General features: G+C 38.7%; 1 protein-coding gene across 3 annotated transcripts in view; it reads left to right on the forward strand.

The window, feature by feature from the left end:
* Window positions 1–17,454, forward strand: part of ARHGAP28 (Rho GTPase activating protein 28) — a 73,316-nt gene extending 55,862 nt beyond the window's left edge. For all 3 annotated transcript variants that reach the window (XM_061448764.1, XM_061448765.1, XM_061448766.1), the window contains 10 exons: window positions 2,956–3,121; window positions 3,236–3,327; window positions 4,645–4,722; window positions 7,773–7,935; window positions 9,392–9,474; window positions 10,745–10,942; window positions 11,964–12,107; window positions 13,968–14,122; window positions 14,688–14,752; window positions 16,721–17,454. In XM_061448764.1, coding sequence (XP_061304748.1) covers window positions 2,956–3,121; window positions 3,236–3,327; window positions 4,645–4,722; window positions 7,773–7,935; window positions 9,392–9,474; window positions 10,745–10,942; window positions 11,964–12,107; window positions 13,968–14,122; window positions 14,688–14,752; window positions 16,721–16,812 — 1,236 coding nt within the window. In that variant the 3' untranslated portion in view covers window positions 16,813–17,454. The remainder of the gene's footprint in view (window positions 1–2,955; window positions 3,122–3,235; window positions 3,328–4,644; window positions 4,723–7,772; window positions 7,936–9,391; window positions 9,475–10,744; window positions 10,943–11,963; window positions 12,108–13,967; window positions 14,123–14,687; window positions 14,753–16,720) is intronic.
* The last annotated feature ends 689 nt before the right edge of the window (window positions 17,455–18,143 follow it).

Consider the following 18,143-nt stretch of genomic DNA (forward strand, 5'->3'; position numbering starts at 1 on the left):
TTTCCATCAGCCCTCACAGCTTCCATTACTGAAAACTGGAGCATTAGGTTTGTGCTTTCAGATACCATCATTTCAGTGAAATGTATGAAATAGCTGTAAATTACTTGGAAGCATTTCCTGAATGTTATAATGTCCTGAGGTCCTGAACTAATCTGAAATGGTTGCTATCCACACAGACGTTTAATTCTCTAAGAATTATCCGTTTGTCCATCTCAGGCACCACCAAGGAAGAATAACCGGAGATGCAGAAGTAAGCTCCTGTGTTGAAAGGAGGGATAAAACACCAAATAGATTATGACTGGTGTAAAATTCCTGTGCTTTACTGTGTCTGAGTTTTGTGTAGTGGGGATAATTTGGTGTCCTGTGAAGAGTAAGGATATCTCTGCATTCATCATGATTTTGGCAAAACAAAGGTTCCTCCTTGCTCCATGTAATAGCAAACCTAGGACCACAGCCTTCACTGCAGCACACACGTACAGATTGTTCTCTGCAGCAGCTTGGACAATTTCCAGTTGATATAGCAGGGAAACTGATGACAAACAGGGAAAGAAGATTCCACATTGATTATCATGGACTTGTGAGATGCATAATTAGTTAATATTAGAAAAGGACAGTATTGTGCTGTAAATGAACTATTCTGCATGCAGGACATCATTTTGTGTGCTTGGAAGAGTGCATGAGAGATATGCCAGGTCGTCACAGACAGTTTCTGAATAAAGTCAAGAATTGCAGCTGTTGACATTGGCATTTATCCTGCTTCACATGCTGTCACTATCATATCAGTTTTTTACTACACGGCTCTGAGAGCAACAGGCCCCAGCAAAAAAAATCACTTCTTGTTACACAGAATGCCAGTCACCTATACTCTGAAGGACTGTATCTCTTTCCTCAAGGTGGGCCAATGAGGCCAGACTGAAGTCTACACAACAACATACTTTCTCCAGAGCAGGTCTGACACAGTAATGTAATCAGCTTCATGGATGGCATATACTGAGAGGTACAGAAATAGACCATATATACCATAAAATACAGTGTCTCCTGCAGCTCCCAGAAGACCAAACTCAACATCACTGTCCTCGTATGTTTGCATGTAATTTTGCCAACATGGGACTATGATCAACATGACTTAATTGAAGATATTAGAGAACTAAGAGTCAGTAAGCATTTCAGGCCCATCTTACGATAATGCATAGTTCCATATAGAAACAACATATCACACGATATTAGACATGATCCTTAGCCAAAATGCTAGTAATCTAATTTCAGAATATCTTGGCCTCCTTCACTACTGCATATTGTGACTGTTCGTAAGAAAAATCACAGGAAAATTGTGACACAAGACAGAAGAAAGTGGCCCAACCCCAAACCTTGTGTTAACACTGCATCACATCATTATGACCCTAGGAGTCAACCAGCCACCATGGAAAATTGTTGTAGCTAAACTTTGTAATTGGGTTTGGACTGTTTGTCATTTTTTCTTGGCAGACATACTTTTTCTCTTTCACCTTAGAAAATATATGTGATTTTTTCTTATTTTCAAGAGTATTTATTGTGCTTTGACCGCTTTTTTGCATCACTGGAACTAAAATGCATAAATATTCTTTAGTATTTTATGTGTCTTCAGAAGAGCACCCTCTGTGTAGCTTTTGTTACGTTAAGTCTCAGCGTAAAAGTCACAGTGGAATTGCTGCATTCTAGGGAGGGAAGATTCTAGTCTAAAATGCCCCAGACAGCATGTAAATTAATTATTCCATCCCCTACACTCTTTCTCCCCTAGTTATGATTAATCTTTATTGAAAGAGCATGTACACTGTGATTTAGGAAGTCCTAACCTCCATGATCTAGATGTCCTTTGTCCTCTCTTTTTTCTTAATCTGTGTGACTGGCTTCATCTAAAAATGACCTATTGAGTGAAAATTTGTTTTAAAAAGGGAGGACTGGGCTGAAATCTCCCAAAGCAAAACATTATTAAAGGCTGTGTTTCCACTCAGTTCCCTAAAGGGAGGAGATGATTTGTAATGTTATTTATTTATACCTCTGTCAATTACTGGTTTAAATTACAATTAAACTGAAAAAACATACAATACTAAAGATCCACAGTTCTCTGAAAAGCATTGGGGTTTAGTATAACTTTGTTATTATGTCTAACAATTATGTCAAAAACTGATGGGTGTTTGTTCTTTTTGACATTTGTATAAATGCTTCTGTCATGAATCAACATTCCTGTGTCTGGTCCGCAACACTGCAGTTTCTAAAATATGTAGACATCTTCACATGTCCCCAAATTACTAAGTATCATTTAGTTCAAGCCTACTGAATAAATTATTTCTTAGCTACTGGGAGTCCTGTTTCTAAGCCTAAATGCTTCTTGAGTAATTAAAACTACCAGCAAATGGCAGGTTGGCATCAGGACTAAGTGATTTTGCTTCTGGGTTTTTCCTCAGATCTTTAGTTTGAACTCTCCTGTAATACCTCATTAATTAATAGTAATATGCAAAGCAGACACAGATTCATTACACACGCACACACAATTGATACACAACCATTTCCATGATGAAATGTGTCAGCTACTTCAACAGCATTCAAAGACGCTCTGGGGGAGGCAGAAAGAGAGAAAAATGTTACATCCTGCTGAAATTGGGCAAAGTTTAAGTAGCACACAGCTCATTTGTCCCAGCTGGAGTACAGGCAATGAGGTTAATATTACTGCCCCAGCACCATTTACTAGTCAAACTTCAAGGGAACATGATAAGCAAGAAGCTCAATTTTATGTTTCAGATGGATGCAAGTTATAGCAGCATACTGGGCCAATAGACTGTATTGTAGTTCAACTCTTTGGTATTATCCGTCTACCCTAGTATTACTACCTATCACATACTGTTATCTCTTTCAAAAGAAAAATATCACTTCCTGTCATTTTTGTGCAAATAAAGATGCAACCCATCTCTACTGTAGAAATTCATTGTACGGAAAAGCCGGTTTGGACTGACAGAAGTTGGAGACCTCTCTCCTGAAGACATGAAGAAGATCCGCTATCTCTCCCTGATTGAGCTAACTGCTTTCTACGATGCGCTGGGTGTGGAGCTGAAGAGGAACCGTGCAGAGAGGGTGCGGGGACGAGGTATCGTGCTGTGGCATCCCCATGGTGGCCCCCTGGGTGCTGCTCAACATTGCAAAGAAGACATGTACGAGGCTGTGTTTCCTGTTTTTCACCTTTGTTGTTATTATTTTTAAGAAAATGGCCTGTTTGGAGTCCCTCTCACTGTACTGCTGGAGAATGATCAAAAGAAGGTTCCTGGAATAAAAGTTCCCCTCATCTTCCAAAAAGTGAGTGTAACTCAACCTGCTCTGCCACCAAGATTTGCTTTTCCATTGTTTGCATTGACACTTAAAAAGAGTCATCAGATAAATGAAGATGCAGGCTTTACAGAGTTGGTGTCTGCAGGTTGTCTGTGTGTGTGTTGTGGATTGAAAACCTTGTGGCAAGAAGACAGAATTTGCTCCTTTTGTGTGTTTTATCTGTGGTGGGGACCCCTTTCAATTTCTGTAATTACATCATACCGTACAGGAAACCTCAGGAAACATATATCTGGCTTTCTGTTTCCCTTTCTCATTAAAGAGCCATGCAAAATTGTGTCTGTGTGCAGAAGAAGCAGAGGTGAGTTGTCTCAGGTGTTTTACTTTCACATGACCTTAAACTGTAGGTATAGCTTAGCTACTATTTCCAGAATGAAAGTAGTATCTTCTCACTGAGATTTGCATTACAAGATGTCATTTATGTAAGTCATTTGACAATACAATGACATCCAGTGTCTGTCTTGGAGGTACACAAACACAAGCACACATACAATTACACATGATATCGAAATGACAACAAATTTCCCTGCAAATACTGACAAAAGAGAAAGTGGTGTGGAGTGTCAGGGGAAAGACTGACATGACATGACTTTGCAATCAGCTCTCCTGTCAAGATACCATGGGAAATTAGAAGGATCCAAAAGCTGGGACAGGAAGCAGAGGTGGTGATGAAAACCCAGAGCTGTATGAATAAATGCTAGGAAATGATTTTTTTGTTGTTGTTGTTCTAAATTACATTAAAGCAAAGCATATTTATTTTTTTAATAAAGAAAGTGGAAAGCCTATTCCTCTATTCACAAAAATTTCAAAATAAAATATCCTGGGATCATTTTCTAATCTGAGTTCTCAGTTCCCAGAAATGTATGTTATCTATAGACCTTTCCATTGTGCTCCTTGAGGAAAAACTTAAACATTCCTCAGAGGTTAATTTTCTCTCAAAACACTATTGTGTTTTACCCAGTGTATCTGCCCTTTTATAAATACGTTTATGTATTAATTGTTCTGTAGCAGTGCCAAATCTCAAATCAAGGACAGAGGGGCCTGTTGCATTATTGGTTTTCCGTACTCTGCATACTCTGTATTTCAGGGTCAGGAATATGAAGAAACAATTAGGAAGGTTTATTCACATGAGCTGGCTTGTTTTCATTAGCAAATTATATAGAAATATATATTCTATCTATATAGAAATATATCTTCTTCAAATTAGTTCCAAGGATACCTAGATTGATAGGTAGTATTTTTAACTGCTTCTGAGTATTTTCCTGGCGTTTGTTGGTTCTTTTTTAGTTGCTGCTCAAGCTTGAGGAAACAGGTTTAGAAACTGAAGGAATTCTACGCGTTCCTGGATCTGCCTCCAGAGTCAAGGTACATGCTTGTGCCAGTTTTCTGTCTCCTGGACCATAGACTCTATGTAAAACAATACAGCACACACAAATTCACACTGCACAAAAATACGGATTTGTGTAGCTCAGCATTTCTATTCCTACCAGTGAAAGGTCATTTTGGTTCCTGGGAACCAATAAATCACAGAACTTGTGATCTATTGCTTTGTATTTGTTAATGCTCTACATAAAGCACAGACTTGACATTGAATGCCGTTTTGCTCCAGTAAACACTGAGGGATCCTTTCAGTTTATATCTATCGTCCGAAACTGCTGTGATCTTATCTCTGTTTTAATTTATTTCATAAATCCAGAGTTACTAAACCGAGTGTATTTGAGATAAAGATCTTATTCTATGTCAGTTTAACCTTTATGCCATTTTATTTCTCATTTATCATCTGTGATCTTACAATTTCATGTTCCAAGTGAGAGAAACTTGGCCTGCTTCACTGTTTGGCAGCCTAAAGTACTGCATTTTCACAAGCTATTTGCAGACTACGAACACAGGAAAGTTGGTACCCAATAACTTATTGTGGTGCAGTAATGCTTGCAATTGTTTCTGTAGACTAACTTGATTCCAGGAGCTGGAAGCCTTTGGCAGAGGCAAATTAGGAAAACAAGCTTCTTACAGTTTATCCAGCTCCCACTTTCTCACCCTCAGGAAGGCTAGTCCTGTTTTCTGAGGCAGGAAGTCTCTGCATTCTGGCAGCCACACAAATGTTGGGGATTGCTAAACGTTGATAGGCTGGGGATCTTCAAAATGACTGATCAAGGAAAAGCAGCATTACATGAAACACCAAGGATAGGCAGTAGCTTACAGCTCCCTTTGACTCTGGATTGAGGAAAGCACCCAGCACCTTGCTAAGTGCTATATCTTGCCAAAGGGAGCTCCTAATTTGGCCTATGCTTTTCAGCTTCCTCATTTTTTCCTACAAATTCTTAAAGCATTATTTCACACAATCTCAACTTTTTCCAACGTCTCCGGGGAGATTACACAGCAGGGCTGTGCTCTAATTAAATTACTTTTGTATTCCTTGCATATACTGCACTGTGTCTTGTTCACTTCTTATTGACAGCCTATACCCAGGGAGCTGCTGTGAGATATGACTTTATATGTATACTGGGTAGTAAGTTAAAGTGCCCATATGAAAGCTTTAAATTGTTTGAGTTTTGGCTTCACTTAAGTCTGTCCAACAAGCCAACAAGCGAGAGAGGGTTTTTTTCAAAGCAGATCCAGATTTCATTCTTCAAAGCCTTCGTACATTATTATGACATTAGGATTTGAGAGCATTCCAATATCATTTCAGTCTTGTTTGGAGAAAGAAAAGTCATATGGAAGTGATTAAAGGTTACTCTTCTATAAAACAAAGAATAGAAGAAATAAATACAAGTTTTCCTCTGTAATCTAGTTTGTAACAACAGCTCCAGTGAACCAAAAATGTATGACAGTCTAATGTAGGATCAGTCACATTTAAAAAAAATTGAAAAAAGATGTTTTAAAAGTACTTAGCTGCATATGGGGGAGGGGGAGAGTATCAAATGTACATATGTGCTTGCCCTGTGGATATATATATTATATAAAATGCTTATGTTTCAAATATCTTGCTTTCTGTTCCTATGGCTTTTCCCCAGTTCTCAGCAGAAAAATGTGGGGTAGTTTTTCTGTCCTCTTGTGCTTTTGATGAGGGGAGGATTTCTATTCCACATTTTCCAGTCAGTTACCAAGAGAGAATTTAATCCAGGTGTTTGTATGGATTATGTGAAAAGGCTGCAAATATAAAGGAAGCTGAGATAGCCAGATTACAACCAGTAAAATGTGATAGTAAGAATGAGATTGTAACATTATATACCAAATCCTGAATGACTTTCTATTTCCTTTTGTGCCAACCATTCCACTTAATTATGTGTGACCATATTTGATATGTAATTTCCTTCCATTCATGTGAGACATGGTAAATGGAATTCATTTTTAGAAGCTTTTCTGTCTGAAAGGACTAAATTTTCTTGCATAATATTAAGGTACATTTGACAAAAACATGATCTGAAACCTGAACATTACCTACAGCAGCAACAAACTTTCTATGGATAAGGCAGTGTTTGGCCAGTAATAACTCTGAAAGCTGCATTATTTATGGATGTCCTTATAATACAATTTCATCTTTCAAGCTTATTAACCCAACAAATTTTTGAGGAGCTTGTATTTACAAACAGTGATCTGAGTTTGAAGCTAAATTCTGCTCCTATTAGGAACCTCACTGAGTACTTTTTCCAATTCACACACGTGTATGAAACACTGATTAGTTACCCTCCAGAACTAAGTAGACCTCTGTTACAGATCAAGATGCTAACATTGGAGAACAAGAGTTTGAAATGGGCACCAAAATGGTATAATCTGTTGTCTTAGTTCTCTTACTCTCTTGTGGTTTTGGGGTGCATGTATGTATTAAGTGGTAGTTTTCTGACAGTAATGGTTTGATACTTTTATTTAGTGATCAAATCTAATTATAGCTAACCTGAAAGAAAACATCCTTCTAAAGCCAGGAAGACCTGGATTTAAAGCCATTTGTTCAGGACCCATGGACTCATATGCCAGCAGACTATCTAGCAAACTCACTGGCACTGAAGAAGAAATGTCACTCCTCTGTGACTTAGAGGTCAAGACACCTGGAGAGTGTTTTAAAACAAACAAAAAAAACATTTATGCTAAAAATCCCATTTAATTGAATGTTTTGTTACTCCATCTAAGATAGTGCACAAAATTGTCTTGCTTTAAAATTGTTTAAATGGGTTGCCAGCAGAAATGTAACTATAGCAAACCAAATTTAGCCTTGGTTGCAAAGTATCCCAAGGAACCTGACTTGTTAACCTGTTCTGAACTCCATGCAGCTGTACTTAGACCATAGTGATTTAGGGCTACTTTAATTGAATTGCAATGTAAACCTGCCTGTTGTTTGTAATGGGATTTCTGAAGTGATCTCAAACTGCCAGGTCAGAAGCAATGATTAAAGGTCAGATGTTCCTTTTATCTTTCAGAATCTCCATCAAGAACTTGAGGCAAAATTTTATGAAGACACTTTTGACTGGGACCAAGTACGAAATAATGATGCAGCAGGACTGCTGAAAATGTTTATAAGAGAACTCCCAAGCCCACTTTTCACAGTAGAATATCTGCCTGCTTTCATCACACTAGTCGAAAGTATGTGGAAATGGAGTTGGTATTGACTCATCTAGATAAAATGCTATAGTAGACATTACACCTTTTTCTCTCTCTGAAGTAGAGAGAAAAAAAAAGTGTATTTTTTTCTCTCTCTGCAGTAGAGAGTACGTTGCTTAAATATTTAAGTTTTCTGCAAGTTTTCCTTTTCAAATGGAAAATAGTCTGCATTTAGCTAATAGCATAGATTCATGTGAATGCCATAACAGTTTAATGAAAGACTGGAAACCTCTGAGCAAACAACAGCTGAGGAATGACTTTCATGTTTAGACCCTGATTCTCACGAAATATAGATTTCACAAATGAAAATTTTGTAAGGTAAAGTCAAGTCACTGCCCTTTAGCTGATATTCTGTTGGATCTGTTGTCTTTCTCTGAAGGTTTGTGCTGAGGTCAGAATATCTGTGCAAAGATACGTGTGATCACAGAAAACGTCAGGCAGTTGGGTTTTGTTTTCAGTGTACATACAGCCTCTCATTCCCAGTACATTTTGTTCATTTCCTCTCCAGGAAGAATGCAGTAGTACCTTGGCATGCCTATTGATTTCATTGTAAGTTCCCTTGAGCTAGGACAGAGTAAAACTATCAGGATGGTAAATTTATTATGCAAATCAGTACAGAAAACTAACAACCTGGTTGCAGCCAAGTTTTCGGTGTCTCCATGAGATAGTTTAAAACACACAGGAGGTAACCCGTTCTGTAACCTTCACATACCTGAGTGTGTTCCTTGTGAGCCCCAGGCTGCATGCAGTCACTGTCACTTAGCGGTTTGTAGGAGAAGACTAAACAGGAGGTGTCTGCTTTACTCCCTACCACAGACATGCTGTCCATATCTCGCAATCTATCTCCAAAACTCTCAGTCATTCTGAGTGGAAGCAAATGACAGAGCTTTTCTTCCCATCTTCTTCACCCTAGCTTTTCTAGTGAGCATTGCAAAACAACAGTATATACTAATTGTGAAAACATGACGGCATTTGTAACTGACAAAGCTCTATATTTATCTAGAGTGCTAGATTTGCGACAAATACCTTTTAAGCTGTAAGCAATTAATCTCCACTCCAATGGCACAAGCTTTCATCAAATTACTCAATAACATTAGTCTGAAAATTCTCTGAAAACAAGTTTCCATTTCAGTTTGAAAGGGGGAAAACACTTGTTCCACATTTGTGGCATATTCTGACCATCATATCAAAGAGAAACTGTCTAGTACTGAGAACTACTGGCTCCTTGCCAATAGAAAGCCTTGTCACCCCTCATGATAAAGACCCAATATGATGAGGGAAAACCCACTCATTGAATGGATTTTATATTTGGAAAATGGACCTAAACATGCTGGTCTCAACCAGGCAGTGTTTGCTGCATTTCTAGAACTGCTGACCAACACAGTTTTTAGAAACTTGCAACAGGGATTTCAAAAATATTAATTATTCATATTCTTAGAAATCTCCAAGATCAAGTTACAGCTACAAGCTTTGCATCTGTTGATCATGCTGCTTCCTGAGGCCAATAGAGACACAGCCAAGGTAAGCTCTTAATTTGCTACCACCTGCCATCTGTGGTGCTTTTGATTTTAAATGACACTTTTGTTTTTCCTAACAGTCAGAGGTCAGACACTGCACTGTGAAATGATTTATCTGTGAGTTTTGTCATTTCCTTGGAAAGAATTGGGGGGAAAAAAGTAAAAATCATGGGTTGGGATAAAATCAGCTTAATAGGACAGAAAAGGAAGGAACAATAATAATAATAATGATATAATAGAATTAGAATATACAAGTGATGCACGATACAGTTTCTCACCACTTGCTGATCAATGCCCAGCCAGTTCCCAAGCAGAGGCTCCCGGCCAGGTTTCCCCCAGTTTATATGCTGAGCACGTCACCATATGGCATGGAACATACCTTTGGCCAGTTTGGGTTGGCCGTCCTGGCTGTGTCCCCTCCCAGTTTCTTATGCCCTCCCCCAGCCTCCTTGCTAGCAGGGCATGAGAAGCTGAAAAGTCCTTGACTTAGGGTAAGCACTGCTCAGCAACAACTTATATCGTCAGCGTGTTATCAACATTATGCTTATACTAAATCTGAAACACATCAATGGACCAGCTACTAGGAAGAAAATTAACTCTATCCCAGCTGAAACCAGGACAGTGTTGTAAAAGGACTCATTGGCAGAGCCCACCTCTAACCCCAGCTGCAATCCATCCTATTCAGTCAACTCAAGTGAAATTCTAAATAAAACATCCAAAAAGAAAATTTCTCCTTTGTCAAGAATTGACGTCAATGAGCAACCACTGAGCCCTTTCTGCTTTCATTATCCCAGAATAAAAGTCTGGGGGCTGCTGGCAGAAAATCTTCATATTATATCACATATGGGACTGGTGTACATTTGAAGAGAGGCTGATCACCCTGGTGATTGTAATATAAAAAGCCTTGACCGGATACATCAAAATGGGAACCTTGAAGTCTATGAAGAAATTAACTGTTCAATCATAATACTTGTTCCTCTCCTACAGGATTCAGAGCCTTAGTGCAGACACTGTACTTGACTTATATATTTTAGATTATGCTCTAAGTGATAGATAATTTATTAGTGTATATTTTCATAACACTATTCTTCTATGATTGACACAGATGGTTGTGCCAGCAAATATCAGTAAACCAAATTAGAACGCAAAACCCCCTAAATTTCATCTCCAAGTGCAACTATAACAGCTTTCGAGCCAAGCATGTTTTATGTTTGCAAATGCTGCGTTTAAGAAATGTTTTGTGAGACTCAGAATAAAAAGTGTTGTTTTTCCAGGCCTTTCTTCAGTTCCTGAAGAAGGTGGTTGCTAATGAAGGAAAAAATAAAATGAATTTGTGGAACGTTTCTATGATTGTTGCACCAAACCTCTTCATCTACAAAGGGAAACGGGCAAACCAACAAGAAATGCAAGCAGCTGCCACTACAGCACATGTTGTGCGGCTTTTAATTCGGTACCAGGACATCCTGTGGACAGTGAGTAATGCTGGTTCCCTCTTTATGGCTCCAATACAGAGAAGTGTTTTGTTCTGCATAAATAAGAGTAAACTGATCTTCCTATAAGAAAGTTAGCTATTCTTTGAAAACTGGATGAGATATCTAGAATGAGATAGGGTGACAGAACCTCTGGACAGAGATTTACTTCACCTAAGACATTCATTTTAGCACAAATTGCCCTATGGAGGTACCTATCCTGCACCATTTTTTATACAGAAGAATGCACAGGAGAATGATTTAATCTAGATGTCTAGGTGAGATGTCTAAACATTACAGCAGTCTTCCAGTACCTTAAGGGGACCTGCAAGAGTGCTGAAGAGGGACTTTTTACAGTGCATGTAGGGACAGGACAAGGGGCAGTGGTTTTAAACTGATTTAGTTGGATATAAGGAAGAAATTCTTTACTGTGAGGGTGATGAGACACTGGAACAGGTTGCCCAGAGAAGTTGTGGATGCCCCATCCCTGGAAGTGTTTAAGGCCACGCTAGATGGGGCTTTGAGCAATCTGGTCTAGTGGAAGGTGTCCCTGCCCATGGCAGGGCGGGAGGAAGTAGGTGATCTTTAAGGTCCATTCCAAGCCAAACCATTCTTTGATTCTGTGAATGAGATTAAATGACTGCTTAAAATACAGTCCATAATAATATGGGCTAAAAGTGTGTCCTGCCTGCTGGACTTCAGAAGGTTGGCATGAAGATGACAGTCTTGGCTCCTTTCCTCCAAACAGAGGGAGGGTATGATGGGTATTGCAAAGACTACCTCATAATAAAGTTCCTATAACTGCAAATATCACTAAAAGTTTCACATGGTATAAAAGATGATCTACAGTTTCACCAAAGGAATAACTGGGTTAATTGTTAGAGGGACCTCCTAATCACATGTACTGTCTGGGAATGAATAGAGTTTTCACTGCTGAAATTTTGATGCCTTTCTAAAGCCCCAACACTAGTTTTACGGGGAGAAAAATTACTGTATATTCTTAGTCCTGGTTTCCTCCATGTAGGTCCCATCCTTCTTGATTTCCCAAGTGAGAAAAATGAATGAAGCAGCAATGAACAACAGCAAAAGGCAGCTGATGTTTGACAAAGGAGTAAGAAAACTTCTGAGGAGAAAAACCATGGAACGGGAGAGACCTGAAAGACCAGAGGTGTGGTAAAAACTTATCAAGTGTAGTTTTAACCAGCCTCCCTCCTTTCTTACCTCATAAAAGCTTCTGGAGGTGGGGGGGAGGAAATTTTGACATACAAAATAAGCTGATTTGGGAGCTAGCTTGAAATCCGAGTTTCCAGCCCAACATCCTGGTAAGACAAAGCTTTGGGAATTGATTGAGAAAATGTGGGAAAGGCAGAATTATTTCCAGTTTGCCTAACAGACATCAAAACTGGGACTAAATCTTAAATGCCTAAGTGGTTTTTTTACTGAAATAGTCAGAGCAGAGAGGTGAATACTTTTGAGGACTTCAAGAGCTCTAGGTGCAGTTCAGACTTCGGGAAGTCTGACACAAAAAATCTTCCTTTGGAGGTCTTAAAGCCACCAACTTTTCTCTACTGCCTAGGTATGTAGTTTAGGAACTTGCTTGGGGAATTGCTACTTCAATACACCTAAAAGCAACTTATATATTAGGTGTAACATACAATTTGGGCAACAAAGCAGGTTGCGTACACATGCACAACATATACACTCCCTGTAACAGCTTATATGTAATTTTTCCATGCGGTATCTAACCTTTAATAACCCAGAGAGAAAGTATTTAGAATCTTCCATGCAGGTTTAAAAGAACTAGTCAAGGTCTCTATAGTTATTGAAGAATAGTCTTGAGGAGCAACAGAAAAAAGAAATTGAGAAAGAATGATACAAGTGATTACAAACAATAGAGAAGAAGCCACTTAATACAGACAACAGAGAAAATGCAGAAGGGAGTGTCTGAGGAAAAAATTAAAAGAAATCCTATGTATGAATTGTGAATCCATGCTAATCCAGCTTTTTGGAGAATTTATTCATCAGTACTGACTGAAATATATTGTGGGTAGGACACACATTCATGCTGCAGATGGAGAGAGAGATGTTTGTTTAAAATTGTGGTGTAGACTACTGTGTTTCAAAACTGTATTCACCCTGGAACGAATACAGTGAGAGTTTCTGAGGATAGTCAATTACTGCAGTCATTGCACCTTTGGGAAGAGAAGTTCATTGATCGAAATTGGCTTTGCATCTAATAAAAACAAGAGTAGCCATCTCAGGTAGCTGAAATATGAAGGGTAAATTGGAGGCGAACTCCGTTTGGATAACTAAGTTGAATTCTGAGAGCACTTAACACAATCCCCAGGTCTCAGACGTTCTAAATCACACAGGGACAGAGACTGGAGAGACCATTGTGCTCTGCTCAGCATGGTATTAACTGGATTAGAACCGGAATGCAAATCTTGCTAATTGATTTATCTGCCATTAATCATGGAAGAGTGCATAAACTTCATAGATGATCATTTGAACCCTATTCAAGGTCAAATTTCAAATTAACAGAAACCATATGGTACTTTGATATTTTACTGTACATACACTTCGATCTAGTTCAAGCCGTAGGAAGCAGAAACAAAGAGCTGGATCTTCATGTCCCAGGAGAATCTCATCTTTGAAAGGAAGAGTAGATATTGCTAATAATTTTTATGTATTTTTAAATAGGCAGTTGGTTCACTGACCAATGTGAACAGAAATTATTTTTAAAATGTCAGATAACAACTTAATATTACTGTAAGCAGTTAAAATTTAAGGGCTTTACTTTGTTCTATGTGCATTTATGGCATACTTACCAAAAAATTTGATCTTTGTGTTGTATTTTGCTACACCGTACCTACAAATTTGCATCTGTGTGACTATAAATATGTTTTTTGAATAATCGAGTCCAGGGCAGTGATTTTTGCAAGCAAACTCAAAAAGAATTGCAGACTGTTTCTGAATGGACCAAAAGCAGTATTTGCCTTAGACTTACTCTACTGAATATTGTTTTTAGGGAGCTGTCACTTTTCCCCCATACCTGCAGTCTGACATACCTGAGGGGGTGATAAGAGTTTATGCTCCACTGCATTCAAAAGTCTCTATGGCAATTCAACTCAACAGCCAAACAAAAGCCAAAGACATCCTGGCTCGATTCCACTGTGAAAACAGGTGGGTAAACCAGAACGTTTTGTTTTTCCTGAACAATAATATCAGAACCATTAATGAATAGATTGTTCCCTTTTCAAATGCTTATTGTGCTATTGAACTTTTTTTCTAATCTAAAATTGATAATTTATGGTTATGTTGGTCAAAGAAACTATAACCATTGACTTTATTCTTCATATTGTACCTAATATTTGGCTCCTATAGAAAATCAATCTGCCCTCTGTTATGACACTACTAAAAATATACCTTCTATAGATTCGCTCCATAGAGAACCCAGAGGGATTGTCTTACATCTGCCCATAAAATGTTAAAACTTTTTGTCACCAAGTAATTCTGTTCTTTAAATAAATAATATGAAATAAATAACAGAAGGTTTATGTAACTGCAACACAGTAATCTATCTCTATAGCAGATTCAGTATTCCGAAGTGCTGCGTTTGGTAGAAGTCCATTCTTTTGATAAGTAAGTTCACAGGGGCAAAAATACCAATTTTTAGCTTACTAGAGACGGCAGCTGATAAAGCAGTGGTTATAAGAGAAAGACAAACTAAAGTTTTTTTCCATCTTAGCCACGGATCATCACAGAACATGAGAGGCCAGATCCAAAGTTTACATGAAATTGGAGGAAATATAGGTACGTCTTCATTTTGAAAATTCAATTTGGAATGTCCGTAGCCTCCTTAATGTCCTCAGGCAGTGCTATTTTCACACAGCTGGGTTTCTCCTATCCTCCAGTCCATCTGCGGGAAAGAAGCCTGACCCAAAAGGTGTCAAAATCAATATAACAATTTCTTCTGACTCCAGTGTGATTGGAGGGGCACCCTACAGGGGATAGTGACCTGATGGCTGATCTCAGCAGGACCCCTTACAGTCTTGCCAAATTCATCTGACCTTTCGCTTTCCTCTCTTACTCTCATAACTGAGAATTTTTCCATGGTTAAGAGACCCTCAGTCGTCTTCTTGCAAGCACATTCCACCTCGCTGTCAAGCCTTTTCCCAAGACCTATTTCTTCCTTTCTGTATTTAAGTGTTAACCTCCCCCAAAGAAAAAACACAGAATTGAGAATTCAGCCCCTGCATATATTTGTGTAATATACTCATACTAATCCATGTGCTTTATTTAGATTGTAAATTCCTTGCAGATTTTGTCTTCTTCCGTGTTTCATGCAGTGATATTTTTGTAATAACAACATAGGCTTGCCACACAAGTTTCTGGCCTAAAGGTCAAAACCCAGATTTTAATTCGATATTGCACAGTCCTGACTCTCTTCTTTCTCCTTTCATACTAAAACTCTGGATGCTCTGTTGGAGTCTTTTGTCAACTGTCTGATTAGATTATGCCTTAATTCTTCTAGATTCAGTTCTAAACAGTTTCTATAAAATCATCATGAAATATCACAGCCTTGCTTCAGCAGCAGTCCAGAAGAAAACTCTTTATTACTGAAGGTATACAAAGCTAAATTTGATTAGTTATTTGTTTTGCCTGGCTAAAGAGGATAGCCAACCAATGCTAAAATAGGAGATCCTAAAAGCCGTGTGAAACTATCCTGAGTATTCCCACCATGCTCTTTCCAAAACCTAGACTTTTAATTTTCATCTTCATTTAAAATTATTTTTATAGTCCTAGATCTTTCAGGGTACCTTAGGCTACTGATTATGCATTAATTCATTTATATTGCTTTCATCTGAGTAAAATCATTAGGACCCAAGTGACCTTGTAAGTAACTGCACAAGAATTTTACCATAATCCTTTGTGTCACCGCAGTGTACCCTCCCCAGTTAAATGGCTCTATCACCCAGTGTAAATGCAATATAAGTCCAACAAATCAACTTAACTCAAGAATTTATTGTCTTACTACTCAATTAAGTAATAAAGTAATTAAGAGGCACCAAATGCCTCTTCCCCTCTGCCTGCAAAGGCAGTAGGGGCTCCCCAACCACCCAACTCTTATTCCCAGTCACCACCTCGCAAAATCCTCAAATGGTGATACTTAGGAGGACTTTTATTTTTTAACCAGAAAAACAGCAACTGCTGTAGTCCCAGTATTTCTTTGCAAGACCCTAGCTGGATGGGAACACATAGTTTACAGAACTACTTTTTCAGAATTTAAAAATGGTGTAGAAATGAAGTCAGAGAGTTGCAATTCCAGCTCAGTAAATCCAAAGAAATACCTCCCCCCCCCCCATACTGTGGCACTTACAGTAACAGTGTTGTTAATGCTTCTAAAGAAGCCACAATGTTTGTTCACCATTTGAGTAAATGTCTTGTCCATAACTCAGTTTAATGCAGGACATCTTGCCTGGAAGTGAAACTGAATTCATGACTCTCAGTGAGTAAAATCAGTCACAAATTTACCAAAGCCCCTGCCTGTATCCAGGCGAGATATTAGCGGGTCACACTGAACTAGGCTGCCTATGTACAAGTCAAAGATGTATTCAAGGACATTTTAACACCATTCATCCCTGCCCATGGCAGGGGGGTTGGAACTAGATGATCTTAAGGTCCTTTACAACCCAAACTGTTCTGTGATTCTATGATCATTTCCCATATACTAACATGCTCAGAATATGCTAAGATTCATGCTGTGGATTCCCGTTTCAGGTCAACACTGTTTGGATCCAGACGCACACATGTTAGATGTTTACCGTGCAAACCCTCAGGCAGAATGGGTGATAAAACCAAAAGCAAGCTGAAGCACAAGCCTGTGGTGTACTGGACAAAAGCCAAATGGGCAAGAGTGATGCCTGTCATTTTAAGAAGCTCTTGCCAGAGACAAAACAAAATGGTAGCTACAGAACATCATTCCTTCCTACCGTACTGTCCAACTGATGGTCACCATTTTTGGTATGAGCAATATCACTCCAACTTCTGGGCCATCAGAAAATGTCATATCAGTTACACTTTCATACAGATTACATTTGTGCCAGTTAGCCCAGGAATTAAGGAGGACAGACCAAGGTACGGTGCACAGAAAACAACCGGAGTTGTTTGTTTCCTGACCTGATGTTAGAACTTGAATTTTGTGAGAATCCAGTAGCATCCAAGGGTGTATGAAACACTACAGACCACAGTGTAACACAGAAGTGTCACTGAGATGTTGAAGAGAAGAAGGTATCTGTCAAGCATTGAAGAGAGGCACTCGACCTGCAGCAGTGCCAAGACATGGCTGTGTGACAAAATCAAACCTTTCTACTGGAAGTAAACCTGTACAGTCTGCATTATTGCAATATTTGTCTCTCAGTCAGTCCTCATGAATACCTGACGCTGGGGGAGGAGGGAAGCAGGAGGAAGAAGTACTGCATAAACAGCTATACAGCTCCATGTATGTTCACCATGTACCAGTCTTCCAAAACTGTCTGTCTGGATCACATTACTGTGTGCAATTGTAGCTCCACAAAACATTTTATCCTTCCTTCCCCTGTGACATACACAGGGTTTGGGAGACAAATGCTGGGTGAGAAGGGCATATTCCCCTGACTCTATCTTTTATTTGATAGTCTCAAATTTAAGCCTGTGTAATGCCATAATAATATGATATGTGTTAACGGTGCCACTTACAGCCATCACCTTTTTTGTTAAACATTATAGTTTCTTAATTTGTAACCTATTTTTCTTTTGTTTATTTTAGCTTTAAGATGTAAGCAACTTTTATACTATTCAGCCGCACTGAAATGAGAGATCTTTGTCTGGATCTTGTAAAATACAGCATAGAGAATAAAAAGCTTCCAATAAGCAGAGGGATTTAACACCCTCATTTAACATTTACAAACTGGGGCTTTAAAACTACAGCCAAACTAGGCCCAGTTGTGCTGGGGGTTTTACAAATACATAGCAAATAGCAGCTCTTTTTACAGATGGCGTGTAGTCTATGAAAACACATAGGCTGGAGAAAGAACAGTGGGCCACAACTGCATTGGGAATGAAGCATAGCAAATGTAAGACAGTATGCCTAGTCTGTAGCCAAGTCTGTAGCCAGTCACAAGGGTGAGCACTATTCTTCACCTAACCCTTTTGTTCTGGATTA

Source organism: Pezoporus flaviventris, unplaced genomic scaffold (assembly GCF_033815535.1).
Source record: "Pezoporus flaviventris isolate CSIRO_AGI_PZ_B2104156 unplaced genomic scaffold, CSIRO_AGI_Pfla_v1 ptg000007l, whole genome shotgun sequence".
Classification (NCBI taxonomy): domain Eukaryota; kingdom Metazoa; phylum Chordata; class Aves; order Psittaciformes; family Psittacidae; genus Pezoporus; species Pezoporus flaviventris.